General features: G+C 40.1%; 1 protein-coding gene across 12 annotated transcripts in view; it reads left to right on the top strand.

Moving 5' to 3' along the window:
* C6H7orf50 (chromosome 6 C7orf50 homolog) overlaps positions 1 to 22,065 on the top strand; it is a 134,092-nt gene extending 112,027 nt beyond the window's left edge. For 10 of the 12 annotated variants that reach the window (XM_065684457.1, XM_065684456.1, XM_065684458.1 and 7 more), the window contains 2 exons: positions 15,901 to 15,982; positions 20,381 to 21,569. In XM_065684457.1, coding sequence (XP_065540529.1) covers positions 15,901 to 15,982; positions 20,381 to 20,563 — 265 coding nt within the window. In that variant the 3' untranslated portion in view covers positions 20,564 to 21,569. Of the gene's footprint in view, positions 1 to 15,595; positions 15,723 to 15,900; positions 15,983 to 20,380 lie in introns of those variants that run through there. The other 2 variants (XM_065684467.1, XM_065684459.1) reach the window with 2 other exon arrangements.
* The last annotated feature ends 203 nt before the right edge of the window (positions 22,066 to 22,268 follow it).

Genomic DNA, 22,268 nt, shown 5'->3' with positions numbered 1-22,268 from the left:
ATACAACAATTTCACTGCTTTGCAAGAAGGAAGTTAACATCTTAATTTAGTAAGTGCATGCAGATTACTGTTCCTTATGTATATTGCATCTCTTTTCCACCTATAAATACAGCTATCCAGACTGAGTGATCCAGGTTCTGCCTGATGAAGGCTCACCTAAAAAAGAAATGCAACATTTTCAGTCTGCAGCTCTTCCATTCAAGTCCGACTTTGCAGTGCAGGTGGTTAAAGAGATGCTGACACTGAACAGAGGAAAGAGCCTGCATAGCACAGTGCTGTGCAGAAATACCAGCTCGGGTCTGGAAGCTGAGTAACCAGATTAAAACCCAGATGAGCCTGAATTAAGAAGTCATGGCTCGTTGCAAATGAGCTCAGGCACAGCATGGTGGTGGCTTGTAAGTTGTACCACTTCCAGTGCCAGAGCGGGCACCAAGGCTTCTTCAGCTGTTACTGAAGATAAACTTGTCAGTTAAAGCCAATGCTGACAAATAACAGTGTTGTTTACTATGTAATTCTAAAACCAGCAACTAAAAGTAAGAACAAAAAACAACTTTAAGTAGTTTAGAGCCAATCTTAGCTATTTTTACCAAGAACTTCTGGGAAGAAAGTGAACCGTAGGAATATATTCTGGGTATCAGTAGTACTTTTAATTGGAAATGCTCCAGATGGACAGAATTACTCATTTCAGTCACTTCAGGCAAGTCCTCTCCATACTGGTGTATCTGGATGTATTTTGCCATTTCTAGCTTGCTGGGTAAGCAGCTCTGGTTTCTAGAGACAAAACATTCTGAAATACCAAGGTCTAAGACTTTTCAATTTAGTTGCATGTGGAAGTTCTCAGGTGCTGCAGGTATCTCTGTGGTATTTTCAACTCATTGAGAAGTAGGAAGTTTTAGAAACATCAACGATTGCATGATTTTCCAGCCAAATCAGTAAACGCTAATGATGCAACTCATTCAGCTGAGCTTTGGAAGAGCAGCTGGACTAGCCCTACTTTCCCTGAACCAAATCTCTTATGGCTTAGATACTCATATTCTGGATAAACTCTTTTCTGTAGGGAATGGTTTTGGAGTAACTTGCTTAGCCCTAACATATGACTTAAGAGGAGAAAGCAAAGGAAGCTCATGTCCGTACTAAATTTTTCTCTATCAGAGTCAGGAGCTGTTCTGTCTCCCTAAATCTGCTCATTGTCCTACTTACCTTACGGCAGGGGAAAGAGATTTCTTCTTGTAATTTCCATAACCATAAGTGGTCACTGAATTTAACAAAAAGGGAGAAATAGATTAGGAAACACTAATCCTGCTTTGTGGCTCCAAATCAAATAATTTGTCTTTCTAAATCTTTGCATAATTTTATGGCAGGTCACAAGGACACAGCTCAAAGCATATTTCAGGAGAAGCTGCGGAGTGATTTACTTTGAAACCTTCTGTCTCTTTGTGTTTCTACCATTTTTTTCAGTGTGAAACTAAGCTGTCACAATATTTACTTGGGCATTTTGTTCAGACATTCTCAAGGGGAAATAATGTGGTTAATAGCATCATTAACATGAAGTCACAAATGTTTTTGTCTGACATCTGTCATTTACAGGATCAGCTGAAAAATATATTCGTGAATAACCAGCCCCATCTTTAAAGGGATTTTTTCTTTTGCTTTTAAAAGTTTTTTTCTCTCTCTTCTCCCCGTCATGGTAATGGTAATTTGCTTTTCCATAGTACCTTTCCTGATAGCATATCACGACTGTGTTCTGTTAAAATAAATGAAAAATATTTTGACACTAATGTATTCACTCTTGTTATGACAGCTTTTGAGAAATTGTTATATTACCCCATTTTTCAGATAGGTAAAATTAAACAGTGATGAAGTCTGTGACTCATCAAGGTCCTTGTACTGTCTGAGGGTCTCCTTTCAAACAAGTGACACAAGGGAAACTAGGCATAAAACTTTCATCTCATCTGAACACAGGCCCTGTTTTCTTTGGCTCTACAACTCTAGCCCCAACAGACCTGTAGGATTTTCTCAATTCCTTATGCTGAAAGAGGAGTTTGCATGGGTTTTTTTCTGTAGTGGCACCTCAAGCCATTCCTAAAGGCCATTAGCAACTATACTAATCTCTGGGTGGACACACAATGTGTGGATTAATATTCCAAACCCTTCTGTGATTGGGGTCTCCTTGCAGTTGTGATCATTTGTAGTATTGCTGCAAATGACCAATGCAGCTTTATTCCACTTTATTGCTGCTGATAAAACTAGGAACAACATTTCCTGAGTTAGCCAGCTGGAGGTTGCAGACAGCACTTTTATTCCTCATCACATACGTAAGAATTTTCTCCGGCGTATAATGATGTATCAGATGAGACTGGTGGTTCTTAAGCTGACTTGTTCTCATGGGCCCAAGGAGCCTTCCCATGCATTCCTGGTGAACGGATTTTTTCCAAAGGTTAGAGTGCCTTTATCTATTTATAATATTTGCAGTAGGATGTTTGAGTTTCCTCATTTTCACATATATGTTGCCGCAGCTATAAATCGCATTAGCGGTAATTAACTGTCGTGCTGTAAAGTGCTTCCTCAGTTAGGAAAAACTAGATTATGTGTGTGAAGTCCATAAATATTGCGGTAAAAATAGTTAAAGTTTCTTTGCCCGATTCTCTTTCCTGTAAAATAACGTCTTTGTTTCCAAACCTAGTTAGGAAAATTTAATGCATCCTCTCTTAATGACTCTCATTTCCAGTAAAATAAAATTCAGTATAAATGAATTTTCTTAACAGTTTATTAAATGTAGCCATTAGATATTTCTCACTGAGATCCAGCTTTCATCTTTCCATAGTATTATACAAAAGAGATTGCATCTAATTGAATGATTATGCAGCTGTAATAAATTATTTCATCTGAAATGACTTTTAGAAACCTTGTGAGATGTATTAGGGAAATTCAGAAGCAGAAGTCTTTAATAACAGGCCAGTCTCCTTCAGCTGTATCCTGACAGTAACTAGACATCTTCGTTGCTCAGTGAAGCTCTGAGTGCTCAACACTTCACACAATCACTGACCTTTTCCGTTTGTCTTGAGGAAATCTCATGCACTATTCAGGTCAGCTAAAACCAGAGTAATTAAAATTGCCCATGTCACATTTAAATGTTACAACAAAGTAGCTCTTGATATTTTTTAACTAAAAGCAGACTGCAGGGATTATTTACTTTATTTTAGTGAAATTCTGTTTGCAGCTGGGGCTTTATTGAAGGTGTACGAGGCATAGCTTCTTCCTCCCAGCCTCTGAAGTCTGCTTTTTCCTGGCTCTCTAAACTCCTTGCCTAGCGCCTGGCTCTGAGCCCAGGCATCCCACCCTTAACCCATCTTCTGGGTTTGAGAAAAGGTGTTCTGTACTCACCAATCTTCTTCCATTCAAGCTGTGTTCTTGACATGGCAGAAACGCAAAAAAGGTTTTATGTTTTCCCTGTGTCATAAAATTTACATCTAGGAGAACTAACACTGCTGCTCACTTCCTCAAACACATTCAAGCTATTCATCCAGTGCCCAAATGCTCACAATAGTGGCGAGTAGTTTCGTAGCTCTGGGGAATCATTTAGTCTAGTCAGCCAAAGCCAAAATTAAAGTTTAAAATGCAGTTGGCAATGATTATTAATCAATTAGCTCCAGGGAGCTGTCAGGGCTTCCAAGCCAGAGTTAGAATAACCAGCAATAGTTTTGAAATAATAAAAGTGGATCCTTAATAAAACTCGTCTCCTGCTTCACACGTTTATTAATATGATGATGCCCGAAAAGGTATCAGTAATTACTTTTATATGAATAAAATTGAATTGGAATGAGAGCCATCTGCAGGAAGCAGTAATTGGCAGATCAGCCTCTTTAAGCATAGATTACTTAAATTCATAGTAGTGCAATGCACATCACAGGATATTAGAAGAGGAGAATCTGATACTGTCCTGAATACTGTAGTGCAGCAGCAGATTTTATTATGCAGTGAGAGATACCTGAACATAGCAGCTAAATCAAGAAAATGTGAGTGGGCTGTCAGCTGCTTTACACTTTTAGGGTGATCTTGATATTTTCATTGGCTTGTCCCTTTTTAGAACTCTTCTGCAGAAAGAAGAATAAATCATTCTGTAAGGTTACAATTTAGGGGATTCCAATGACTCAGGGTCTGCAACACTCCTGCCTCTGCCATGCTTCCTAATGATGCAGGCATGGGGTGTCCAAATTGGGATGTAAAAAATGACAAGGGTGGTTGATGGGTCATTTTTTCATTTGAAAGTTTCTATACGTGTCCTTGTTGTTGGTCCAGAATAGCCCCAAATGTGGTATCCTCTCAGATGCACTGTAAAAGCCGTCTGTGTGATGGGTTATTTGAAGAGGGCTTTGTGGAGCTTACTGTAACAATGATGAGCCATGTCTAATTAGGCAGTGCATTTAGGGCTGGCATCCAAATTAATAAATACTTGTTCTTCAATACTGTCCTAAGAGAACTCAGTTAAGTAAAGGGCCTAGGTAAGAATTTGACAATCCAGGATGTCTTCTGTATGCCTATAGAACATCATCACGAGAGTAAACCAGTGCTGTGCAAGAGGTTCAAGGCCAGTCCTGCAGCAAGCCCTGTTGGGAAGCCTGCAGGAACAAGATTTGAATCTTGTGGGGAGGGGAGGAGGCCAGTTGGGCTCTCTGCAACGGGACCAGATATCCTGGATGCCGAGAGTCAGAAAGGAGTGTGCATGGTGCTAGGACTTAGCGCAGGTAGGTATTTGGTACACAGGGAACTTGTTACTGTAATGAGAGAGCATTGCTTCTTCATATTATAGTCAAATGGTACTCTGGAGTTTGGAGCTGCAGAAGACCAAGCTGTGTGGTCCGGTTGATACGCTGGAGGGAAGGGATGCCATCCAGAGGGACCTTGACACACTTGTGAGGTGGGCTGATGCCAACCTTATGAAGTTCAACCATGACAAGTGCAAGGTCCTACACTTGGGTCGGAGCAAACCCAGGCACAGCTACAGGTTGGGCAGAGAAGAGATTCAGAGCGGCCCTGCAGAGAAGGACTTGGGGGTGTTGGTCGATGAGAAAATGAACATGAGCCGGCTTCAGTGTGCGCTCGCAGCCCAGAAAGCCAACCGTATCCTGGGCTGCATCAAAAGGAGCGTGAGAGCGTGACCAGCAGGTTGAAGGAGGTGATCCTGCCCCTCTACTCTGCTCTTGTGAGACCTCACCTGGAGTACTGTGTGCAGTTCTGGTGTCCTCAACATAAAAAGGACATGGAACTGCTGGAACAAGTCCAGAGGAGGCCACGAGGATGATCAGGAGCTGGAGCACCTCCCATATGAAGACAGGATGAGAAAGTTGGGGCTGTTCAGCCTGGAGAAGAGAATGCTGCGTGGGGACCTCAGAGCAGCCTTCCAGTACCTGAAGGGGGCCTATAGGGATGCTGGGGAGGGACTCTTCGTCAGGGGCTGTAGTGACAGGACAAGGGGTAATGGGTTAAAACTTAAACAGGGGAAGTTTAGCTTGGATATAAGGAGGAAATTCTTTCCTGTTAGGGTGGTGAGGCACTGGAATGGGTTGCCCAGGGAGGTTGTGAGTGCTCCATCCCTGGCGGTGTTCAAGGCCAGGTTGGACAGAGCCTTAGGTGACATGGTTTAGTGTGAGGTGTCCCTGCCCATGGCAGGGGGGTTGGAACTAGATGATCTTGACGTCCTTTCCAACCCTAACTATTCTATGATTCTATAAGAACACTTCTGATCCTGTTGGCTGTGGAAGCCCGTTAGGTCTTTCCAAAGGTAAAAACAGCACAGAAACAGCCAACCTGGAGTTAACAACACCTGGTTATAAAAAGCAATGCATTTTCAGCAGTGTTGCTAACCAGAGGCCCAGCTGGATTAGACACCTTCACAGGGTGCTAGTCTCATTATGTAGCTTCAGGGCTTCTTAACATAGCCCATGCATAATAATTGAGTAATACAAACTTTCAACACAGTATACTGAGCAATAAGTCAGCACTTTGGCATCCTGGCTGGTTCAAAGCAAAATTGATCAAGCCAACATCTTCAGTATTCAGTCCTTCTCCAAGGAGTCATTTCTTCATCCTTCCTCAAAAACTTTCACTGGTAAATAAAGGTGGTTTGTCATCCAGCATTTTCTTCAGCACTACTCTATGGAAAACCATGATATTTTCATAGATTTTTTTTGTGTTTTCTTATTAAAAGCAAAAAGCTAGTTTTGTTTGGTTTGTCAATGTTTTTTAATCATTGCTAGCTTTGAGATAGGCCTTAAAATTATTCTGACTTTTTAATCATGTTAGTAAATATTTGACTTCTGATAGCAGCTTTTTGTAGCTTGTCTAATTCTTCTTTCGTTATCACTGTAATATTCTAAGTGTAGCTGGTATAGGTATGAGCCAGCACTGCTGAAACATCAGAATTTTTTGTATAGACACCCAGAACAAAATTAGGGTATATTAATGCCTCACTAGCTGTATACACATGACTAGGTATTACTGTAGTAGTTTTGTGGCGCTGAGCAATAGAATTGAATCTTCTAGATCTGGCTCGAAAGGGCTTGCATTGCTTATCCCAGTGAGTTTCTCCAGCTGAGAACCACCCCAGAACCTAGTCTTATCCCAACAAGATGGAATCATAGAGTCACAAGCAGTGATTTCAGCTTGATTTCAATATATCTGCCCTTCAGATCTTTCCTTTGAAATGCAGAAATGTCCTTAATTGATTTATCTGTTCTTTTCTTCTTTGAGATGCTGGGGAGGGGGAGGGGGCAGAACCTCCCCTTTTTTTAGTTTTTTAAACCTTTGTTAGTTTTTAAAGTAGATTTAAAATAAAAAGCAATGAAAGTGAGCTACTGGTTGCAGCTCAGCCTGAAACCATGCCTTGGCAGGAGTATTCTGTACGACAGTTGGACGTTAATGTGGTAAGGCAGAAGAGAAGTGACCGTATTTGTTTTTTCTGGGTCTGGTAGCATATCCCTCATCTGATCATCAGAAAGCAGTTACATAAATGGATTGTTGCCAACTTTTAACTTGCAGCTGGCTTCTGACATGATTTTCATACAGACTATGGGACCCTCTTTATTTCCTCGTACCACCCAGGATGTTCTTCATGGGAGGGAGGCACAACAGTTGTTTTCATATTCCCTTTTCCTTATTTCTGGTCTGGGCATCAGTGTGACCAGAATTAAGTGCAAGAAAGGATGGACATCTGGAGAGGAGATGGGACTTCAGCACAAGGTAGCATTTAGTTGTATATTCCTTTCAGGAACAGAGCACATTGGCTGGGAAGAGCTCAAACTCTATTTTCTGTTATTCTTCTGTGATAATTCAACTCTGGCCTTGTCTTCTTTTTATGAATGTATGTAAAATAAAAAGCACATTTAGCTTAATAATGCAGTCATATTAGCGGTGGGCTTTCACGCCTACTGCTGACCTTTTTGTTATTACTGAAAACAACAGAAAGTTCTTAGCGTATTATTACTGCTATAAATATGTTCTCAGCTCAAAATGTAATTTTGCTGCGGGCAGGGTAATGCAGATACCAGCAACTAAATGACTGTATTAGAAAAAGAATTAAAATAATAAATTAAAGGTTTTTTTCCCAGTGGAACACTCTTGGCATATGCAGGTAGGTTGGTGTCTATGACAAGGTGAATCACAGTAAAACACCTTTCATGTGTTGTACCATATAAAAGATATGAGCTGTACTGATGACCTGCTGTATGATTTTGAGGCATCGTTGCAGTTTTCTGGGTCATCTTGCCATTCCACTTATCATCTGTCTCATCTGTTTATACTCGAAGCTCTTCAAGGGGATGTCTCATGTTGCGTTTGAACAGTGCCTGCAGTGGGGGAGGAAGGGGATTTCTAGCTTGGCTGAAGCTTCAGGATGCAAGCATAATATAAAACGTTACAAATAATGGCAAGTGATAAAAGTACGTATAATAAAAGATACACTGTGATAAACATTTTATGTAGATTTAATCAAAGCTTTGCTTTAAGGCACAAAGGCCCTTTCCTTTTGCCTTATAAATACTTTCGAAGAACATTCTGTGTAGTTTGCCGTACGGATACAGTCTGTCCTTATATTGGACATCAGGACAAAAATGGGACACTAAAAAGCAAGTTTATTTTTCCCTGCATGTGCAATTCCTAAATTTAAATAAAAGAGGAAAAAAAAGCTTCTTCCCTTTGCCTTTTCACAAGTCTTTAGTCATTGAGCTGTGTTTAAACCAGATGGAAGAATATATTAAAAATTGTTTTTAAACCACAGATTGAGAAATAGTGCCAGGATTTTCAACCAAAAATGTGGCACTGATTCTAAAATCTGTTGACAATTTTAGAAAGTTTTTTTTTTTCTGGCAAAAGAGCTCCATTAGTGTCTCCTCTTCCAGGAAAATAAGGAAAACCTCTATCTGAGTCATAATTTAATTAGCTTCTAAGCTGGATCTGAGAATATCAGTGTAAATATATTAACTTTCTCCAGGAATTGAAATTGGCAGATAAACAGATTCATCCATAACACAAAAAAAGCACAGTTAAAAATAAAGGCTATGAGCCTCTTTAATCTATATGTTGAGTTCTGCCACAGATTACTGTGTCTAAGATTTTAACTACAGCCATTCAGGTCAAGTCATTGAAAATCTACTTAAAGTTTACATTTTGGATGTTTTTTCCAAATGAAGAACGTGAGCATCACATGCACATGGAATTCGATTTCCTCTTACGCTGCATTGAGCACTGAAACACACTGCAAGGCAGCTTGCTGGGCATGCAGGTGTTGGCAAAGACAGACATTCAAAAACTATCCTTATAAAAGTAAATTCATTTTAAATGCGAGAAAAAGAAGAAATTCTGAATACCCCCAAGAAAAATAAACACTTTTTACATTTCCCTTTAAATAATTGCATGTGTTATAACTGGACAAAAAATTATTATTCCTACTTCACTATATGCGCTGTAGGGCATATATAAAACTTCCATCCACATCCATATTTTTTTAATATATATCCATCTAAAACCCCATCCAGAAAATGGCTCTTCTCCCGCAAGAATGAGCTTGCGCCAAATTTCTGCTCCCTCTGTGCTGCTTCCAGCAGTTCCAGGCAGGCTCTTTGAGGTGCTGGGTTCCTCTGCTCACCTGTAAGCCATATGTGATGTTACACTCAGGGCTGAACTGACTTGATAACAGCGTTCAGAGCTTCCAGATTTGGGCTTTATAAGGGCAGTGAGCTTGCCTAAATCACAGACCTCATAGCAGCCTTCTAGCATCTGAAGGGGGCCTATAGGGATGCAGGGGAGGGACTCTTCATCAGGGACTGTAGTGACAGGACAAGGGGTAACGTAACGGGTTAAAACTTAAACAGGGGAAGTTCAGATTGGATATAAGGAGGAAGTTCTGTACTGTGAGGGTGCTGAGGCACTGGAATGGGTTGCTCAGGGAGGTTGTGAGTGCTCCATCCCTGGCGGTGTTCAAGGCCAGGTTGGACAGAGCCTTGGGTGCCATGGTTTAGTGTGAGGTGTCCCTGTCCATGGCAGGGGGTTGGAACTGGATGATCTTAAGGTCCTTTCCAACCCAAACCATTCTGTGATTCTATAAATTCACCTCAAACATAAATGCAGTATTTTAAAGCTGTTGCTATCGTATGTATTGCATTGTGAAATACTACAGCAAACCACTTCAGCGCCAAGTGTTTAAGCAAGGTTTTAAATCTCTAAGGGAATTTTTTAGTGCATGGTTGTTCTTTATTGAGGAAACACCTGCTATCCACATTTTATGGATAGGGAGTGAGTGCAGCAATGCACCTTTTGCACTGTTCGCAGAGAGCTTCAGGAGTGTTGACCTTGATGCCTTGATGATGTACCAAAAGTTCTGTTCAGACTTTCTTGTGGGGTATGTGGGGTCACAGCATAGGTGATCCTTAAAGATGGGTTTCGTGGTGATGAAAAACTGAGTGTGTCAAAACAGGAGAGTACCCAGATAAATGAGGTGGGAAGAGGGGCGGCCATGAGGGGTGAGGGGAGATCGTGGGGTGTGAGCAGGGTGGCAGTGAGGGAAGATCGGGGTGGGAGAGGTGAGGCAGTCAGGAAGGGAAATCAGGGGTGGTGGTGAGAGGTGAGGGGACGGGAGAGGCAGCCGTGAGGAATGAGGGGAGATTGTGAGGGGAGAGCAGGGGCAGCCATCAGGGGTGAGGAGGTAGGAGAAGCAGCCATGAGGGGTGAGGGGAGATTGTGAGGGGAGAGCAGGGGCAGCCATCAGGGCTGAGGAGGCAGGAGAAGCAGCCATGAGGGATGAGGGGAGATTGTGAGAGGACAGGAAGGGTGGCCATGAGAGGTGAGATTTGACTGTGAGGGGAGAGCCAGGGCAGCCATGAGGGAAGATCGTGAGGGGACAGGAGGGATGGCCGTAAGGGAAAATCATGAGGTGAGATTAGGGGCAGCCATGGGCCATAAGGGGTGGCCATGAGGGGAGATGATGAGGGGAGATGAGGGGTGGCCATGAGGGTTAGGGGTGGCAGCTATATAGTGTGGGGCTACCGTGAGTGGGCAGATGAGGGGTGGCTGTGACAGGAGATCATGAGGGGCAGCCATGGGGAGAGTTCAGTTTGCCCGTTGTGGCATGGTTTAGTGGTGGGCTTGACGGTCCTGGGCTTGATGATCTTAAAGGTCTTTCTCAAGTTGATTCTCTGTTTCTGTGATTCTAATGCGACGATTTTTGAATAGTGGTGCAGTGTGCTGCTTTTAATGTTTTCGATAGATCTTTTCAGTGTAGCCTTGAGTGTGGTATAATGGGCCAGATCCATTGCTCTGTCCCTCCTCTGAGGCTCAGTGAAGCTTGAGAGAAGCTACACCTGGGTCGGCGCAATCCCAGGCACAGCTACAGGTTGGGCAGAGAACAGATTCAGAGCGGCCCTGAGGAGAAGGACTTGGGGGTGCTGGTCGATGAGAAAATGAACATGAGCCAGCTTCAGTGTGCGCTCGCAGCCCAGAAAGCCAACCGTATCCTGGGCTGCATCAAAAGGAGCGTGACCAGCAGGTCGAAGGAGGTGATCCTGCCCCTCTACTCTGCTCTCATGGGGTCTCACTTGTAGTGCTGTGTGCAGTTCTGGTGTCCTCAACATAAAAAGGACATGGAACTGCTGGAACAAGTCCAGAGGAGGCCACGAGGATGATCAGGAGCTGGAGCACCTCCCATATGAAGACAGGCTGAGGAAGTTGGGGCTGTTCAGCCTGGAGAAGAGAAGGCTGCATGGAGACCTCATAGCAGCCTTCCAGTATCTGAAGGGGGCCTATAGGGATGCTGGGGAGGGACTCTTTGTCAGGGGCTGTAGTGACAGGACAAGGGGTAATGGGTTAAAATTTAAACAGGGGAAGTTTAGGTTGGATATAAGGAGGAAATTCTTTCCTGTTAGGGTGGTGAGGCACTGGAATGGGCTGCCCAGGGAGGTTGTGAGTGCTCCATCCCTGGCAGTGTTCAAGGCCAGCTTGGACAGAGCCTTGTGTGGGATGGTTTATTGTGAGGTGTCCCTGCCCATGGCAGGGGGGTTGGAACTGGATGATCTTGAGGTCCTTTCCAACCCTAACTATTCTATGATTCTAATAAGTCACAAGGGTCCTTATGGGTAAATCCCAGGAAACAAGAGGAGGCAGCACCATGACCTGGTTCTCACAGCTGGAGAAACCTTTCAGGTTAATTCCCTGATGCTGAGTGTGGGCTGTATGCTGGAGAGATCTAAATCTGGGGGCCGTCTGCTTTACCTTGGATAGATACCCATGCTGGACCGCCAGTGGCACCAAATTGGAGCAGCGGATGTAGATGACTCTAGGTGTCCTTGCATTTGGCATGCAGCAGTGCTCTTGTGTCTTCTGGAAGGCTTTCAGCAGTCACATATTTGTCTCTCTGGTCTCTCAAGACTTGTCTCCTACCCAATGATCTTTTCAGGTTGAAAGAGCAAAATGGTTGGTTCTCAGCACAGTGTTTTTATACACACAGATTATTGAATAACTGACAGCTTTGCAGGGTTTTGTGCTGGCCAGTAGTCTGAGTAGATGCTTTGTGTTGTCTTCCTGAATGCAATTTGTAACAATAATGTTTGTCTCTTACAGTGTTTCTGGAACCTATTTGCCTACTTTCCCTTTCCTTTCTCTTTCTATTAGGACATCCAGAGTGCGCTCTGCCCTGCACACCACCAGTTGTCTTCTGTTTGCCTACTTATGCTGCCTCATTCCCATGTTTTGGGAACTGATTTGTGTGAGGTTACTTTAATGTAGAGACTAAAAGTCACTTATGAGCTAAACCAGTGAGAATCTTGGGCAGCTTTTCCGCGTGAGTCTCTCATGCTAAAATCAAATGTAAAATTCCCTAAGCCGCTTGATTCATTTGATTCATTTCCTCTGTATCTTCAATTTCAAAGCCATTTAGGAAGATCATTTGCAGAAACATAAAAGTTCTCTTTAACTAAAGTCAACCAATGTGTTTTTTCAATGAGCTGGAGCTCGTAAGAAAGATTCAAACATTAACTGTGTAAAGAAGGCAATTAGTGTTTGAATAATATATTGAAAATTAGCCCAAGGCGTACTGGACAAATGCATGGTTTACACATGTATATTTTTTATCCAATTCCATAGTTTATATTAGATCTGGACATAGACGCTTCTAAAAGCTACCAAATTAATTCAAACTGTGGAAAAAGTTGTGATTGTCCATAAAAAGGTTTTCTTAAACTGTAATGTAGTTGGTATATTTAGTCACTCAAAGGAAAAGCCTTTTCTACTGCTGTAGTATGTCAAGGAAGCTTATCTGCGTATAAACAGCAAAATGAGTCCTCTCTCGTGTTATAGAGCTTCAACTTTTGTCGTTTAAAAGTTGAACATTTCTAAAAATGTATGTTATTCTGATAAACAAGATGCCCTCGCACCCTGTCATGGAGTGATACTTTCCATAGGTTTTAAAGCTGTCATAAGAATAGGAATAAAGCTGTCATAGTCATAGGAGTCAGTGGAAAACTTTTATTTTAATAACTGCTGGGGGCGGGGGCAATTACAGGGAGCAACCTCAGGTTATCTGTCTTAAAGATTGTGCGTCCAGTATCATGAGTGTTTTGCCCACAGTTTGATAGGAATGATGGTCAAGAGAAGGACCATTTTCCTGAAGGGGGAGAAACAGGAATTGGTGCAACCATGGATAAAGTACCAGTAAAAACATGCTTTCTGCAGTTGTTTAAGAGTTTCTTATTTGTATCAGTTATTATGGTGTGTATAGAGCAAAACCCTTCAGGAAGACTAGCTGAAACTTTTGTCTGATCCTACAAGAGAATTCACTAGAGTGAAAGTCAATGTGAGGTCTTAGATGCAGAAGTATAACAGCTTGCCTTAACATTTAGAAGAGAGCATATGGTTTCGGTAATAGGCTAATAAGAGCAATTAACCTTACAGTGCACTCGTTTGTTGGTCTCAGTTGTTTATAAAACTAGGTAATAAAGATATTTTAACATCCTATAGCTTTATAGGAGATTAGTCAAATCAGGCTGTATTTTTCAAGTTGATGTCTAATGTCCTCAGGTGATACTGTCAGTGACAGAAACATAAAACTAGAAGAGAATAAAATGTTCAGAGTACTATGTGGTATGTCTAACCGACGAATATAATCACAAATACATAAATACATAGTATGGTTTAAAGAAATAAAAGCGTGGTAAAGGTTTTCATTAGGAGGATTGTTTTCACAGGATGCAGTCATAGATCTGTCATTCAACTTGTTCTTGTCACCTTGCAGAGATTAAAATGTAAACTGTTTCCAGGTTTATTTAACTTAAAAACTGGTTTTAAACTTACCTTCTTCTTCGTGTGTGCAAATAGCATTTCTCATAACATCTTCCGTGTAGTTGTTCAGAAGGATGAACTTCATAAACGAATGGGTTTCTTTCAATAACAAGCACCGTCATTGTCTTTTGGAGGACTTAATACTCTTGCTGCATTACTTCCTGCAGAAGTTCCAGTTTCTCGGTTAGGAGCTACTGTGTTTGCTTGCCCCAGAAACTGCACCCACAAGAAGAGCCCTTTTTACTTCATTCTCTGTCAGCTCCTTGCATTACAGGTGGTGTATTTTGACAGTTGTTCAGTTGGGCATCTTGCTGCAAAGCCGAGTGACACCAAGGGCTGAATGATCTTTCTTTCGCCGTACCTTGGTTTCTAGGTTGGTGGTGATGGGAGAATGACGTTTTCCCCGTATTAATATTTTTTTATTTGGTTCTGTAACTTTTGGCAGTTCAGCTTTTGGGCTCCTGCTTTTGTGCCATATTTGTTTTGCAAACTTTTGCCCATTTACTGCAGTGTCCCAAAAGAGACTTCTAAATCAGTTCATTTGTGGATTTAATTTGACTATGATATATTGTGTTTATTAGTGTTTTGTTTATCCTTCCTGTTATTTGTCTGAGTTTTACCTTATATACTGGTTACAGACTTTTTTATTGAATTTAGCTGGTCATAACCCTAATGACTTGTTGTTGCTTTTTCTTTATCCTGAATTTGAAAGTCAAGACAATAATTTTTTTCTTTGGGTTTTCTGCAGAGACTTCCATGAAACCCTTCTGCACAAATTTGTGGTCTGGTTTTCCCTCTTTCATTGAATTGACTGAAAATGCATTTGCTGGTGCAGCATTCACCAAATATGAGGACGTTTGCTTTATTACACTTGGCAATATTTAAACAATACTAATTCTTATACCCAGCTGGCTTTTCAGTTGATTTCTGTGCTCTCTGTTGCTGTGTAAAACAAGCTGGAACATTAAAGGCATCATGCATGCTACCCTCTGGAGACTTGTTTTTTAGAGAAAAATCAAATAAGTGTAAAATCTTCTGGTTTTTCTCCTCATAGGTTTTCTTCTGGATCTCTAAATGATATTTCATTGTACTGACAGATTTTGCACATACTAAGATGCTAATTTTCAAGCACGTTCTTTTAAAAAAGCAGTCTTTGTGGTGAGATTTGCTAGCTTGCTCTTTGTTTATAGAAATAAAGGTCTCTTTCATTACCTAAAACAGATTATACCAGCTTTAAATCATATTCAAGATGGACGTAAATGTGACATTTTAACCCAGCTAAAACTGCATATTTCAAATGTGTTCGCTGCATAGTCCAAGAATGTCTGCAGATGTTAATCGTTTGGTTTATCCGCTCAATTTAACAGTATTGAAGCAGCCTGAAGTTTTGAGCTGCTTATTAGAATTCCTGGGGAGAGTGAGACCCAAAAAGCATTTTCCTGTCCTGTAAACACCAATATTGAAGTCACACTTCTGGACAAATCCCAGCCTTAAAACATATGCTCCTGAAGACTTAATTTTCTCTGCTCTAGAGCAGTCATCTGTGATGGGCTTCAGCCTTTGTTGAAGTGACTGTGTAGCATGAGCTTCTCTTTCCAGTCCTTCAGAGACTGCTTAATTTTATGTCAGTTTATTGTGAAATACCAGCTTACTGGAACCCAAACTTGATTCCTCGTCCCCTCCATGTCCCTGCGTACTCAGGTAGCCCTGCAGCTGGGCTAAGGATTTGGTTGCTGTGGATCAAATGAGGGCAGTGACCTCTCATAAAGGACTGGCCAAAGCTGAGGAGTGGGAATTGATTTTTAACTTCAAGAAATCAGTGCTTTCTGATGAAAATTTATAACATTTTTGGCCCTGATGTCTTCCTACCATCTTTTCATTTCTTGCACGGAAGCCAGGTAGCCATCTGTTGTGTTCTTTTTGCCACTCACACAACATGCATGCTAGTATCCATTTCACAGAGTGTCATAAACTCTGTGTCGCACTTATAAAGTTACATGGAGTCATTGTAGGAAATATTTTATTAATAATTAATGTTTCAATCATGGTATTTAATGTATTTTTTTTTTACTACAGCTGGTCTGAAAACCCAGAAGAATGGAAGTTTCAAAAGACGAGACAAACCTGGCTTCTCTTGCACATGTATGATAAAGAGAAGGTTTGTATTAACGCTGCTTCTTCTCAGAGCAAAGATGATTTAAACACTGGTTGTAGCTATTTTTTATTCACCAAAAGTTGCTAGTAATAGCCATGTGCTTTGCTAATAGTTTTTCCAATAATTTATAAATCAATTACTTTGTGTTTTAACTAAAATGTGGAATCATTTAGTTTAAAAAAACTAAAATGTGGAATCATTTTAATTGCTTGTAATTAATCTTTTTCTTTTGTTGGTGATCAGTCTCCTGTGTACACTAGATTTTTATACTTGATAATATGTCATTTTTTATACTTGATCTATGTCAAGCATGAATAGAGCAGGTTAATGTTTTATGTAAATCTGGAGCTTACTGAGAATTTGAGTCATCCTTCATTTCTAAATGTGGAATCCAGTATTATAAATCGTGATTCTCATATTGCTTTAGGTATCTCTGGCTCCATATAAGATGTACAGCCATCTTGCCAAGATGTTAAAATAGCTTTCTCATTAAAATATAAGCGAAACCTGATGTTGATTGTAAAAAACATAAAGTATAACCAGAAGCGAGGCTTGCATCATTACTGAAATCCATTCATTTCATAACTTAAAAACCAGCATAGATTGAATTTCCAATAAGCATCTGGCCATTGTGGTATTGAGTGGGGGTTTCCAGTCATTCATTGTGGTGTTTGGTAGAGCAAATATCTAGCTATTTGCACAGGGCCTTTCTTGTTGATTCATTCAGTTGACATTGTTAGGTTTTGCTGACTTTTTTGCGTGCGCTTCAACATTTGAGCATTACCAACTTCCTCACCCAAATTACTCAGCGTCTCTTAAGAGAATCACCTGACATGGGGTGTTACCTTTATGATAAAAATACATTTAGAGAACCAGATAATTAAAAGCAGAGTTTCATAACAGCAAAAGTGTTCACAGAATATACTTTAAAAAGATTAGTTGCAGAATGCATATTTGATTGTAAGTATCTGGGTTGTTTGCATTCCTGGTTTTAAGTTTTTCCTGTGAAAGTCATTTATCAATCTTTCAGAATCAGTGTATGCTCTTTAAAACTACCTAGAAATTGGTTTACAGGCAGAATGATGTTTTACCTTTTTACCTGTTTACTTTGAGTTTTGTGTTGAAATACACTGGGAAATAATTAACTTCAAGTAGCGTTTGTTTTATGTATCAAAACACAGCTTAACTCCCTATTTCTCAACACCGAAGTGAAACTTCATCTTTTTTTTAATCTGCTGAAAGTGCAACGATTCATTTAAATTCACATATTTTGTAGTTTAATAATCAGAGATACATTGACTATGAACTTTATGTAATGATTAACATCTGCATTCAGATGCAGTATTTAGTAGAACTGCTCAAGTGCTTATAATTAAGCAGATGATGAAGTCTCTTTCTTCATGAGGACTGTAGGAAGGGCAGACCATATTCTTTTGAATATTTTTTATATGCAATTGAACTTCCTATCCATGACAGAATAAAATCTGTTGGATATCCATCCAAGCATGACTAAAGTACAAAAAGAGACACGAGTTTCTTTCCTTCCTCATCAGCTTCTTTGATCTCATGGTGTCACTTGGGTGCCTACTGAAAAGCCATGCAAAGGAGTGAATTGAGTTTCCTGGACTGATAGGCCTCTTTCTGTGAGAAGTAAGTTGAGATTTTAAAGTCCTTTGTGACAAGAGGGTTTTTTTTCAGTCCCTTTAAAATCCATCTGGTGGTTGGCTGACAGCTTCCAGCCCAAGCCTATATACCTACAGTGTATATAATGGTTCAGGATCCCATCTAAAATAAACACTACATCATGTGTTGATCTTTGTCATCCGGTGCAGCATTTTTAGAAAGGAACTACATCAGCTGTCTTCAGCTTCGGGGCTGCAGGGCCCTGGAGGGGTTTCTGAAGCTTCCTCAGAAGGTGACAAAAAAGCAAGCTTGGCTGCAGTAAGCTGAAGTTCTCTATGCAGATACCTGTGTTTGTTTTGCAAAACCTGTGGGCATCTGCAAGTCTAAAAATCCTGAAACCTCCAGCGTTACATAGTATAATTTAAAAGGGATAACTGTTCTTTTCCTGCTACTGTTCTGTAGTGTTTTCCCTCCCTTTTCCCCGATGACAGTAATTATTTGGGGATATTTCCATGTTAGCTCCAGTGCATATTAGCTGGTTAGAACAGATGCAGGGTTAGTGTGTGAGAGAAAAAAAAGAAACTAGAAAAATGTCAAAGCAGTTTAACAAAAGAGTAATAAAATCCCATAAGCATCACTTCCACTTGCCAGAGCCGTGGTGGGAGATCTGGATATCCAATTTCAAGCCAGCCCAAAAGCTGATCTTAGAAGATGGACTGTGTTTTTTCTATAAAACCACAACAAGAGTCCCTGAAATTTCAGGTCCTGTGCTGCTATAGTTGATAATTAAAATTGAATATCATTAATTTTGCTGCCACTTTTGGTGTTCCAGCTCTGTTGTACATGCAAGTTAGGAGGAAATACGATACTATCTTGCCTCCTTGGTACTGTATTGTGTTACTCAGCTTTTGCTGAGATAAACCTAATACCTGCATTAAAGAAAAGAATCAGACTTCTGAACACTTGAGCAGTTATCCTTAGGGCAAAATACTAAATGTTTGCTAGGCTTCAGGCAGCCACATGTCTGTCTGCACACTTAGTATTTCTAAGTTTTGAGTAGGCTTTTAATTGCCCCTTCAAGCACTTTGCTTAAATGGTACAATAATAACTGTAATTCCACAGAGTGAGGCATGACTGTACCACAAGGTCTGAGAATAAAAGGTGTCACTTACGTGGATAACTTGGATAAGGTTTGAAATGTAGAAATGTTGCTGAGATTTAAAAACCCTGTACCGAACATCTGCATAAAAGGAGCACTATCCTGCTGGAATTGTTTGTATCTGATTTTTTTGGTCTGTTATTTGTACCAGCTTACTGTGAGTAAAAAGGCTGCAAAAATATAGGCATTTTTTGTTATGTTTAAATGTGTTTAATTTATATATTATAGCAACACTTCATGTATCATCCGTTTCAGTGTTAGTCACTGTAAAATTAATTTTTTTTGTATCTATATTGTTTCTTTAATGCAAGAGCGTTTGTGTGAAGAATTCGAAGGTTTTCCATAGTGTAGAAGCGATGAGGCTGAATGCAGACTTTAGTTTTGATTTATTACTTTGAAGTATCTCTGATTGATGAAGGCACTGTTGGAATATTCTTTCTTCCTCTTCTTTTGGAGTGATAGAAGTTTCAGTGATCAAAGTTACGCTGCCAAATGTTGATGGAGAAATAAGTTGTAAATTAAGTATCTGTTGAAGCTCTGTCTTCTCTGAAATGTTGATACTTTGCAGAATTGAAACAGCCCTCGAATAATGAGTCTCCAATCCTTTAAATACTTACGTATGTGTTTAACTTGACTCATGTCAAGTTATATGTGTAAAGTTAAACATGGAGGAAAATATTTGCAGCATTAGGTCATTTTAACATCTCCTGATTCACAGCAAAAATATTCTCTTATTGGCTGAAACCTGTTCCACAGATACACAAAGTTAAGATATGCTTCAGTGTAGATCTGTTCACCTAATGCTTTTGAAAATAAATTGGTTTGAAATACAGAATAAATAATTCAGAAGTCTCTGCTAAGCTATGGCCAAGATTATTTAATGTAATGTTCATTTAAATTGTATGTTGTACCCAAGAAGCTAAAATTTAACCTGTGACTAGTTAATGGCAGTGAAATGGGGGTAATGCAACTGGAGATGACTAAACTGCTTTTAATATTAGGCCAGTTAGTAGAAACTATCAGTTTTAGTCAGTGTGATTTAAAAATGATTTCCATATGTCTGAATTTCAATTTGTTTTTCAAATCAAATTCTTTTCCTTTGTATGAGCATTCTGTCAAAGTGTTTGATGGTGGGTGGTATCTTATCTCAGCAAACAAATAACTTTGGGTAGGGGTGAGGGTAATTCCCGCAAAATTCCTTCCTCAGACATGTGCATGCAATTCTCACTGAATTTGGTAAGGTTTGTGTGCATGTTTCTAAAAGTAGGATTTGGCTAGTAGTTGGGTTTTTTTCTACCAACAACTCTCAGGCTTGAGCTCATTGTCAGGGGGTGTTTGCGTTTGCTGATCAGCATTTCCACATCTGCTTAGAATTTCCTCTCAGATGCTTTGCCCATCTGAGCACATGACAGTCCTCTTGCCACGGTCCATCCCTTCCAGCAGCTTGAGCCTTGGCAAGGAAAACTGCCACTCAGAGATGGGCATTGGCAAACACAAAAGCCCATGCAGTTTTTTTAATTATCTTTCAGGTGGTGTTTTGACATGATTATGAATGAGTATTGAGAGAGAAGAAAGTTAAGCAGGGTTTTTTTTTCTAATTCCTTGATTTTTCTTTAAAGGTTCCAGACAAGTATTTCACCATTTTACTGGATTATCTGCAAGGGCTTCAAGGCAATGCACGAGACTTAACTGTGCAGAAAGCTGAAGCTTTTATGAAGGAATTTGATGATTCCAATGCAGAAGACCCAAACCTCTTGGACAAGTGCGAGCGCATACGACAAGTTCTGCAGCTGCTGTCCTGAGAGTATTCTTGTGTCTTAACAGTTGTCTGGCAGAGAGAAGGATAGGTTGTCATGTATAGAGACTATAAATTAGTTGTAAAGACCTATTTTCTAATAAGAAGCCTAATATTATATGCATTCTAATACTGGGTATTCAGCTTTTGTATGCATAAGTTTTTCCAATTGCACAGATTTATCCTGTTTTGATGTGATAAAATAAAAATAACATATTTGGTCCATAGACATGTTATTAAAGTAATCTTAGGTGCATATCTTTAGAAAAATAAACCTCTCTTGTTAGTTTTTCTCCACCTCCCCCTGTAATTGCTGTTAAATAAGAGGAGCTTTGCAGTTCTTAATAAGAAGAGCAAAGGAACCAACAAAAAGCCTGGAGGGTCTTTTACAATGGCAGCTTTTAAAATGAGCATACAGTACAGTGTTTGCTCAGCCAGCTGTAATCTATCACTTTCAGCTTTAGAAGTATGTCATTTGGATTTGGGAAAGATCATTTTCAGTCTGTTGAACATGGGTTGTATAACACAGTTGCTTATTAGTACTTCACACGGTGATCTGGAGATACCATCAGCTTTGTTAGTTTTCCTTTTATATTTTGAAGTTTTCAAATGCATTATGGCAATTGTTTAGATTCAGATAATGCACAGATGGGAACAGACCAAATCCTTTGACTGTATGTAGTGGAGTCATCTGATTGTACCAAAACTTACCCTATGATGAGAAGTGCTGTGCTGCAACATTTTGTAGCTAGCCTGCCAACATCGCATTTTCATCTTTTAACTGGTGTCCAAAAGAGTGTTCATTCACTTTGACGTGAGACATTTGTCTCCTATGAACATGCTGAAAATATGAGGCTTTCAAGTAGAAAACAAGGACATTAATTACTCAAAAGTTGGAGGATTGGCTTATTTAATAACACTTGTATTCCGTCAGTGTTCTTGACCTGATTCTTTAATGTTTCTGCAAACACTGTTCATACTTTATTAATAACAACTATATGAAATGTGTAGTATTTAAGAAGAGTGGCTGTCTTTGGGAATTACAGCTTTAATTTGGGTATGTGGAGGAGGGGAGGATCTATGGATATGCAGGCCTAATTTTTCAATAAGAAGCATTTGAGTGGATTTGACAGCCTTCACAGTCATGGATTAGTTGCAAATCTTCAGAAATATGAAATATATCACTAGTAACAAATAACTTATGCTTTCTGACTTCTTGAAGGTGATGTTTTCAGCAAAAAAAGACTAGGGACCAGCATGCCCTGCTCTAGCACAATAACCATCATGGACTGAGCAGAACTCAGCAGCAGCGACCAGCCTCTCCGCTGAGCTGCTGATCCCTCAGCAGCAGCTCAGGTACTGTTCACTTACCACGGGACAATGATTGGTTGGGGACTGCTGAGGATGCAGCAAAGGCCTAGAGCTTTTAGAGGCCCAGAGCTGTATAAAACTGACTTTGCAGTTTAAAAGTTGGTGAAAAGGGCCTGTAATAAAGAGAAGTGATACTGACATTTAGCGAACTTGTGAATGATTGTTGGGCTTGTATTTTATGTCTGAGAATATGCATCTGGGAAAAACTACTGTCACTCCAAACACAAGCTGATACATTTACTTTCCATCATGAAAAATAGGAATTTCTCACAGATTAAGTTTTCAAAGTTTCTTTTTTTCAGCTTAAGTGATGTCAGAGAAGAATTTGTGTTCTCCTTAGA

Source organism: Lathamus discolor, chromosome 6, assembly GCF_037157495.1.
Source record: "Lathamus discolor isolate bLatDis1 chromosome 6, bLatDis1.hap1, whole genome shotgun sequence".
Classification (NCBI taxonomy): Eukaryota; Metazoa; Chordata; class Aves; order Psittaciformes; family Psittacidae; genus Lathamus; species Lathamus discolor.
The sequence above is the reverse complement of the archived record's forward strand: the minus strand, read 5'-3'. Positions and strand labels throughout refer to the sequence as shown.